Source organism: Cetorhinus maximus, chromosome X (assembly GCF_964194155.1).
Source record: "Cetorhinus maximus chromosome X, sCetMax3.hap1.1, whole genome shotgun sequence".
In the NCBI taxonomy this organism is placed as follows: domain Eukaryota; kingdom Metazoa; phylum Chordata; class Chondrichthyes; order Lamniformes; family Cetorhinidae; genus Cetorhinus; species Cetorhinus maximus.
This window is the reverse complement of record NC_135917.1, coordinates 5,023,950-5,033,445: the sequence shown is the minus strand read 5'-3', so window position 1 is coordinate 5,033,445 and position 9,496 is coordinate 5,023,950. Positions and strand designations below refer to the sequence as shown.

At 42.3% G+C, this 9,496-nt stretch overlaps 1 protein-coding gene across 7 annotated transcripts in view; it reads left to right on the top strand.

Moving 5' to 3' along the window:
- The window catches only part of LOC144672626 (ADP-ribosylation factor 3-like), a 28,766-nt gene that overhangs the window by 11,767 nt on the left and 7,503 nt on the right, over nucleotides 1-9,496 (top strand). For 6 of the 7 annotated variants that reach the window (XM_078534460.1, XM_078534466.1, XM_078534463.1 and 3 more), the window contains exon 6: nucleotides 1,029-1,734. The exons of the other annotated variant lie outside the window; for it this stretch is intronic. In XM_078534460.1, coding sequence (XP_078390586.1) covers nucleotides 1,029-1,187 — 159 coding nt within the window. In that variant the 3' untranslated portion in view covers nucleotides 1,188-1,734. Of the gene's footprint in view, nucleotides 1-1,028; nucleotides 1,735-9,496 lie in introns of those variants that run through there. 7 annotated transcript variants of the gene reach the window in all.

Sequence of the window (9,496 nt, the reverse complement as noted above, 5' to 3'; positions counted from 1 at the left end):
TCTCTTCCTCTCTCTCTTCCTCTCTCTCTTCCTCTCTCTCTTCCTCTCTCTCTTCCTCTCTCTCTTCCTCTCTCTCTTCCTCTCTCTCTTCCTCTCTCTCTTCCTCTCTCTCTTCCTCTCTCTCTTCCTCTCTCTCTTCCTCTCTCTCTTCCTCTCTCTCTTCCTCTCTCTCTTCCTCTCTCTCTTCCTCTCTCTCTTCCTCTCTCTCTTCCTCTCTCTCTTCCTCTCTCTCTTCCTCTCTCTCTTCCTCTCTCTCTTCCTCTCTCTCTTCCTCTCTCTCTTCCTCTCTCTCTTCCTCTCTCTCTTCCTCTCTCTCTTCCTCTCTCTCTTCCTCTCTCTCTTCCTCTCTCTCTTCCTCTCTCTCTTCCTCTCTCTCTTCCTCTCTCTCTTCCTCTCTCTCTTCCTCTCTCTCTTCCTCTCTCTCTTCCTCTCTCTCTTCCTCTCTCTCTTCCTCTCTCTCTTCCTCTCTCTCTTCCTCTCTCTCTTCCTCTCTCTCTTCCTCTCTCTCTTCCTCTCTCTCTTCCTCTCTCTCTTCCTCTCTCTCTTCCTCTCTCTCTTCCTCTCTCTCTTCCTCTCTCTCTTCCTCTCTCTCTTCCTCTCTCTCTTCCTCTCTCTCTTCCTCTCTCTCTTCCTCTCTCTCTTTCTCTCGTTTTATGAAGCCAAGGACTCTGTGTGCCATTTTAACCAGCCTTCTCAACAAAACATTCTGCATGTAAACCCCCAGGTGTCTCTGTTCCTTGAAAATTGTACAGTTTTTAAGTATATATTACCTCCTTTATTCTGCCTTCCAAAGTGCATCACTCAACACCTATGTTAAATTCCTTCTGCCACATGACTGTCCCTTTCACTGGTCTGTCTCCCCTTGTATTCTGCTATCCCCACTGTTACAATGGTGTTTTATGGGAGATGGGGGGGAGGGGGGGAAAGCTTGTTTTAATCTTGCGGGGCGTTTGGGAGTAGGGACAGTTTCACAGGCTTCTTGTGAAGCAATGTAACCCTGAGGTATAAATGTTGCCTCTTCCTCCTAGGATCTGCCGAATGCAATGAATGCGGCTCAAATCACAGACAAGCTGGGCCTGCATACCCTGCGCTGCCGACTCTGGTATATTCAGGCCACGTGCGCCACCAGTGGTGAGGGGCTCTGCAACGGTCTGGACTGGTTAGCCAGTCAGTTGAAAAAGAAGTGATGACTGCTTTCCAAGGATTGTGTTTGGAAAGATTGACTGTCCTGATGAGGTGAATTTAGCCACACTGACTTTTTTTTTTTTACTTTCATCATTTCCTTGGGGTGTGGTGTCTTCTGGTTACTGTCTTGAATCGGGGATGCAGGCAATAGTGTCTCTTTGACTTTATTGTAGTCTCTCTTCCAAGACTCTCGTCAAGCAGCTCCTGTTGGCTTAATGTGAGAAACTCAAATCTGAACTGGACCTGTGCAGAAAGATTTAATGAACCAACAATGCATCAAGATTTCATTCGATCAACAGTGCATTTGCCACATTCCGATAAGTGGAACGTTTTGCTCGTGTTTTTAAATTGCGCTTTTTGAATACTGCTTTAAAAACTACAACAGTTCTGTTCATTTTCCCCACGCTTCATTGTTGCGGTCTCTTTCTGCTGTGGATTAGTAAGTTGTTCTGGGTATGTTTTAGATTTTTGTTTAATGCATAGCCAGTGACGGAATAGGTACTGTAAAACTGGCCTTATTAAACACTTTACCTGTCCACCTCTGCAAAATAGTCTGGTTTTGGTGTTTTTGCATGGTTGAAGTTGTAAATTGTGACTTTTTTTTTTTACAGTGAACACACCCAATACAGTAAAATTTGTTATCTGGAACTCTACCAACTGTAATTCTCTAGGGAATTCTGGGGCCAGGTCTGTCTTTTTTGATTTGGAGATGCCAAACTTACCAGTAATGGTTATTGGCGACCTGTCCTCACTCCAGTCTCAGCCTCCCATTGCTCCTCAGCACCGTTCACTTGATTCATGTGCTCTTGCACCTCTTGAGACCTCAACTCCAGGATGATCACATGGGTGTTTTCTCAATTGGATGAAAACGCTGAACTCTCCTTTCATCTCAGTTAACCAGCTTCTCCCATTCCCGGAGTGTGCCAGATAAGAGATTTTCCTGCATTGACCAGAGGTTTGCATAAGAACCTTGGGTTTTTTTTTTAAATCTTTAAACTGTTTGTTTATTGATAGGTAAGGGAAGGGGGCATCTGGATTTGCAGTGTGAATGAAAAGGTGGGAATCATTGGATTAGTCTGAAGCTAACACATTCTCTGTAATAATCGCTGGTCAACTGCCAACAGTTGGAATTTGGCCAGCTTCCCCGCAAATCATTGAGGCTGGGTGTATGTCTGGAGTTGCTCTCTTTGCACACATTTGACTGCCTTCTGAGGAGTGTAATATTCAGACTAACTGGAAAGGGATCCTTTACTTATATGGGTTTTTAAGGTTGCTGCGCCTTTGTTAAAGAAATTTAGAAGGTTTAATTGCCAATCTGAACTAAGTTTGGGGTAACTGGTGTGAGAATTTTCCCCCTCAACACCTTAACTTTCCTGTTAAGGTGAATTAACTTTTTTGTTGTACAAAGGAAATTCCTATTTCTAATAGAGGCACGGTAAGATCATCCCATAATTTCACTTCTGGGGTCCAGATTTGGATCCAGTTTCAGCCTGACGTGAATGTTTCCTCCTCTGGATAGAAGGGCCCTAGGTGAGGAATGCCAAGGAAGATCTGTTGGCTTACAGAAGCTGACAATTAATCTGGTGGAAATTTGTAACCTGGTTCAAATCTTCTAAATTATCAGGCAATATCTAATTTGAGTTGAGTGGGTTTTCTGCCTCCGAACAGCAAATTGACTGTAGCAGGAAATATCATGTGATTCTTTGATCAGTCATCCAATATTTAGTACCAGCCCAGAAGAACACGTGTTGTGTAACCCAATACAGATCAAGTGGCCAAGTGCAAAGATTTGGAAAAATTGGTCTTAATCAGGAGACTAAGTGGCAATTTAATAGGTGTTTAAAATTGAAGGGATTGGACAAATGGAAACTGATTTTTACAATAGGGAATGGGCAATAAATGCTGGCGTAGCCAGCACTGCCCACACCCCATAAAAATGAATTTAAAAAGAGGGCTGTGAGGCAGTGGAATGAATTACTGGAGTTGATTGTCTTAAATTGCAATGTCAACTTCAGGAACAAGTTAAATAGGTAGTTGAAGAGAATGGAGTGATGGGGAACAGAGCAGGTACTTGTGTTTAGACTCCACCTGAAAGTTAGTTTTAGCCCCATGGTTGGGTTGAACAGCCTGTTAGTGTCTATTGAAATTACACCACTACTTTATCAGAAATTTTAACTCCTGACCTTGTCATGATGGCACTGAATTATTTTGAACAGCTTAACCCCTCTAACACTCAAATCTGCTTGTTACCTGGTTTGCATTCTATTTTAAATACCAATTATGTTAAACAAGGTAACTGGCCATGAAACATTTCTGGACTAAAATTCCTCAAGCTGGGCTAGTCATTGGTATAAAACCATGAAAAGTCCATTCCATTTGGACCATGATTGTAGACAGCAATTCTTTTGATTTGCTTGCAAATTTTTTTTATTGCTGAATCTTTTTTTTTCATTTTTGCCCTGCTGTAACCTTAGCCTAAATCAAAAGCAAGTTTATCACTTTTTTTGTATTGTCCTTTTACTTGAACCTCCCATGTCCACATCAAGCATTTCCATGTTAGGTACACTATGCTGCAACTCCTAGAGGAGGAGCCATGCATCACACTTGCTTGTAAAGCAGTCTTAAAATAGTGCTTCTGACCTGCAGCCTCAACTGAAAGCATATTTCATTTGCAATGTTGCCTGACTAAAGAGTAATTACACTGAGCTGAGCCTCTTGTTTATTTAGCAGCAAATATCCTTTTGTGGACAGTGGTGGTGGGGGGGGGGGTGCATGACTCTCTTTGTGATGCTATATATAATACACAATATAACACCCGTCCTTGAGTCCGATTTGCTGTGTGCAATGCCACAGGATGTGACTCGTGGCTTTTTTTAAAAAAAAAACCCAAATATTCCATTGATTCTTTTGCTGCTCAGCATAGAATTATCTGAATTTTGTTTGATCAGCCGCTCCCAACTCCCCTTATTTTTCATCCCATGCCCAACTAACTCACCTCCATTTTAAAAACTAGATGTGTTTAAAAGAACAATGTTTTGTGTTTGAGAGAAGATGTCACTTTGTTTTCTCTTGGTAAACTATGCCCCTGTGGGAGCTATTTACTGCAGGCAAAGCTCTCCAGAGTGGGGAAATGACTTTTCTCTTTGGGCATGTACGCATTGAAGATGAGCAAATTGACTAGTCTTAAATGCTTGACTGTTTTTCTTTAAAACTCGAGTACCTGTGTGTTTTGGAGGTGATTCTGGCACTGGGCTTTGGTGAGTAGCCCATCAACACCAACAGTGGATAGTGATAGAATTGTCTGGACTTCGTTTATAACCATGTTTAATTCCAGTCCTTCAAGGAGTAGGGATTGCTACTCTGCTGGTTCTTTGTGCCGTGTGCACTTTCGCACAACTTGACTGGACATGGGGTAGGGGAGATATAAAGCTAGCCTTGAGCAGGGCTGAGTAAACCAGAAACCTCTTTTTGGGCTCTCGTCACCACTAATCTCATTCTCTGCTAATCTGGCTCATTTTGCAGATGTGGCAGGAGCGTTTTTTAAAAAAGCTCTCTGCCACACCGAGTCTCCTTGATCAGCTGTTAGGTCCCAATGGTGCTTGTGTACCAGGGAGAGATGGTCAAGCAGAGAGAGTGTGAGCAGGGGCTTTGGGAGCCATTCCCATCTCTGGCCTATTCAGGGGAGTCATCACTCATCTGTCTCTGTGTCTCTCACTTTCAGCCTGTTCACATTGTTCCCTGTGCAACCTCTCCACATCACATGTCACAACAGTGTTGACCCAGGCAGTAATCACATTAAATCACAAGAGGATTCAGCCATTCTGTCTTTTCAAATGCACAGCAACTGACAGTGGTATGTAAGTGGGGAAACACTTTTTTTAATTGAGGAAGAAGTGCACAAAAGACTGAAGGCTGGCAGAGAGCAGCAGTGCCTGTGAAGAATTGTCCAGATTCCCCTTGTTGCCATAGATGCAGAGCTCGCCAACAGCCCTCTGACTTTCCTGAGACATTTCCAGTAAGATGCGGATCTCATGTATTCAGATGTTAAAATGGAGCTTGCTTCTCATTCAGCAAAAATGTTTTGGATTTACCACTCCTGACGTGGTGAGCTCTGAAAATAGGCTCAGTCTTCAACTTATTTCGTTATATAATTCTCATTCCAAAAGTGGAGATTTACATTCCTAAACGTTTATTTGGAGACATCTCTGACCAGTTTTCTTTTTATGGATTGATAGGCAAGGAATAGTGCAACGGGATTTAATTTCTGTCTGAACATGCATGTTTGAGCTGAAAGATGCCACTTGTCTTGAGTACTGAGCTGGAGTATCTCCCTTGGTTTATATGCTTTGGAGTTTGAGGCTTGAGTCCACTATCCCTCTGGAGGGGTGGATTGGATAAGGCAATTTAAATATTTTGGGGCATTTTTTTCCTAGTATGAAAGAAACAAGCAGAGGACCATAACACATGTAAACAACAATCCAGCTTTGTGCATGGTGACTACAGATTTATACTAGCATTAAATGTTCATACACTCCTCTACTTTGCATGCTCATTTGTGATTTGAGACTCATTACACTGGCCCTTAGTGAACTCCTTGTTTCCAAGCACATTAATTGCTAACTCCTTGTTTTCCCTCCCTGCTAACATTTGTCAGGCACATTGCTACTTTTTGGGATCCTGCTGTGCGCAAATTAGCTGCTGTTGACTTGCACAAGTGACTACGGTGCAAAAGCAATTCTGTGCTTTGTGAAGCACTATGGGACTCCTGAGGAAGCGAAAGGTGCTATATAAATTGAAGTCCTTTGCCTTGTTCCGCTGTCCCTCTAGCCTCAAAACATGTCATGGATTGAGCTCAACATGTTTATCGATGTTTGATTTTTGGTAATTTTGTTTTTTTTTCCAGAAATGGTCAGTATTAGGAGCTTTAGAGTCTCTGATTTGGAAAGCTATTTGCTGTGCTGCATGTTAGGGAGCTTATTCAGATTAATTTGCGCTTTTAAGCTGGAAATGTATTGTCTGTTCTTGATCTGCACTGTCCCATAGGGCACATGGATACTGAATTTGGTAAAAGGGGAATGCCCTTGTTAAACTAATACGTCCATAAACTTGACCAGAGTATGGATGTATGTTGCTCATTGCAATTAAAGTTTGTAGGGTGTTCGTAAATAGTATGTGAACTAACTTGCTTTTCTGCTGTTTTCAACTGGTTAAAGGAGTGAAGGACTGCATGGTAGAAACCAGGCAGAGCCCAGGTTCATTCCCCTCAGCCAATTGGTGGTCCTCAGCTAGAGTAGTAAAATGGAGACTGCGTTAAGCCTTTGTGCCACTGAGTAAATATGCATTTCCATGCTTTTGTTCCCTGGCATGCACACCACTTCATAGGGAAGAACTTCACTAACTGTTCTGGTGAATTATAACCTAATTTGCAAATTTTTAAAAATATTATTGAATTTTTTTTTTTATTACTAATTTACTGCATGCATTCAGTGACATTCCTGTCTTGAATGCACAAGTTAATCTATTTAGAATTGTTACATGTTGCAATGGTGACATGAGTGCCTCAAGTTTCCACTGTTAATATTGCTGCAATTGTTTCTAGGCTTTGGTTTCAAAATGCATTGCATAATTTAAAAATAACTTTTGCTTTAATAGCTATAGTGCCTTTTTGTTCCTGAGGAGACAGCTGGCCACATCACCTTGACCTGGTATCATTTATCGCTTTCTGCTTTTAGAGGCAGGATTTGATATTTCTTTAGATGCCGTAATGGAAGAGATTTCCTTTCGGGTTCTTAACACAAGGCTTCTTTTGCTATATTACGTTTACTCTGCTCCTTCGTTTAATGTGGAATTGTTGAAAAGTGGGGTTTGATCAAAATTAAAAGTGAGCACCCTATTGCAAGGAAGTTTTGTTTGGGATGTTCAAATATCAGTCTTGCCTTCCAACATAATATAAGTCTCATTCCCTTTTGAATGCCTCAGTTGAACCTGCCTCCACTACACCCGCTCTTGGGCAAAGCATCGCAGACCTAAACCGCTCGCTGTGTGAAAACGTTTCTCTTCCTGTCACCGTTGCTTCTTTTGCCAATTACTTTAAATCTGCCCCCTCATTCTTGATCTTTTCATGAGGGGAGCAGTTCCTCCCTATCTTTGTCCAGACCCCTCATGATTTTGAATACCTCTATCAAATCTCCTCTTGGCCTGCTCTTCTCCAAGGAAAACAGTCCCAACTTCCCCAATAACTGGTTCCAGGGATAAGGAACTTCATCCTTGTGAATCTTTTCTGCACTCTCTCCAATGCCTTAGCCTCTGTGTGCTGCACTTTGGGAAAGAACTGGACGTGATACTCCAGCTGAGGCCAAACTAGTGTCTAACACAAATTCAACATAACCTCCTTGCTCTTGTACTCTCTGCCTCTATTAATAAAACCTAAGATACTGTGCTTCAGTTGCTCTCTCAACCTTTCCTACCACCTTCAATGACTTATGCACATATACTCCCAGGTCCCTCTACTCCTGCTCTCCCTTTAGTATTGTACCCTTTATTTTATTGCCTCCATGTTTTTCCCTATAATTTTTTGGGGAGTCCCATCTTTCCACCAGGAAGATCCTCACTCCTTTCCTCTGCATTGAGCCATTCCTTATCCTTAGTGATTACAATATCCTTGACTTGCTTTGCTGCCCTTCTCTAGGCCCACTGACCTCTCTGTATTCATAGCCACCCTCAGTCTTGCCACCTCACATTGGCACCTCTATCTTTTCTCACCTCCATCACAGATAAGGTCATCTGATTGCTTCCTCGTATCCCTCACGATTTGCATCTCTTTCCCCTGCAATTACAATTTCAAACTCTCAATGAACTCACCTTTGGCCCTCCATTTACCACAATACTTCAGCTATTAATCCACCCTATCAAACCCTCATTGTTACCTTTTGATGCCCATGCCCTTTTCCCTGCATCTTCAAGTCTATATATCTAGCATGCAGGCAGTTTAGCCATTCATCACTAGATCTGGATGGGACAAAAACAGCTGTGTGGTTATCTCCCCTTTCATTGTCTTGAGCTCTGGCCATCAGACCAACTTCCTGTTTTCTTGACTATTCTCACTCAACTGTTGACCTTCCCTTCCTATCCCTGATGCTAGCAAAACAGCTTGGTCTCCTTGTGTACTTCCCCTTCCCTTCTCAAAACTGCTGTCATTATCACCACTGCTATGCTGTGGCCACCTGCCCAATAACCTCCCGGTTGCTCCTTTTGTCCTTGTAAATTGCCACCCCATCTCCAAACTTGCTTTCCTCTTAGTTCTTGAATGTATCATTGCCTGTATTCCTCATGCAACTTTCCCTCAACTCCATGTTTGAGGTGTCTCGATACTGAAACGGTTCTGACCAAAGTCACAAATGGGATCTGATCTGATCCTGTCCTGACTGGCCACCAATCTTCCACCTTCCCTTCTGTTACCCTGTTACCTGTATCCTAACCTACCCATCATCCCTGCCCTCGCTGGCTTATACTAGCTCCTGACCCCCCTCAGTCTCCAATTTTAAATTCTCAGGCTTGTATTCAGATCTTTTCATGGTCTCGCCCTTCCAAAATTTGTGCTGCTTCACCTTCAATCTCATGTATTTCCCACTGTCCTTGACCATGGCTGCAGCCTGAACTCTGAATCTTCCATAAATCTGTCTGCCTTTAATTCCTTTCCATGGTGTAAGTTGTCTGATTTGTTATGTTTCTGCAAAGCACCTTGATGTTTTTCCATATTCAAGTGAATTAGTGAATCTCCAACACCATTGCACAGAGGGGTTTGCGATCTCTACTTGATTATTTCTCTTCCCTCTCCCTGCCCCCCACCTATCTTGAGTTTCATACTGAGACAGCTTTGCAGCAACTGATTTTAATATAGGTGGAGAAAAAAAAACAAGTAAATAAACTGGTAAACTTAAACGGTTTGAAGTGTTTTTATTTGTGTTATAGGTTGCAGCTTCATGTGGCATTTGTGCAGAAGCAGCATGTTTTACCAAATGCACCAACTGCATTCAATCCAGCAAAGTGCAGTTGGAAGCATTTCAACAAATCATCTGCATAGCAAGCAGTCTCTCTTGCACTAAATCCAAGCTTGTAGCCTGAGTGTGCTCTATTCAGTATGCAGTAATTTACAAATGAAGTTTTCAGCACAGCAACATGTTGATGGCTAATCAAAGCACAAAGGCAGTGCTGTTATTAAAATGGAGCAGTAAAAAATAGTACAGGGCAAGGCACCTTTTTTAATATTCAGCATCTTTTTCAAAACAAGGCAGCAATCACATTTCATCAT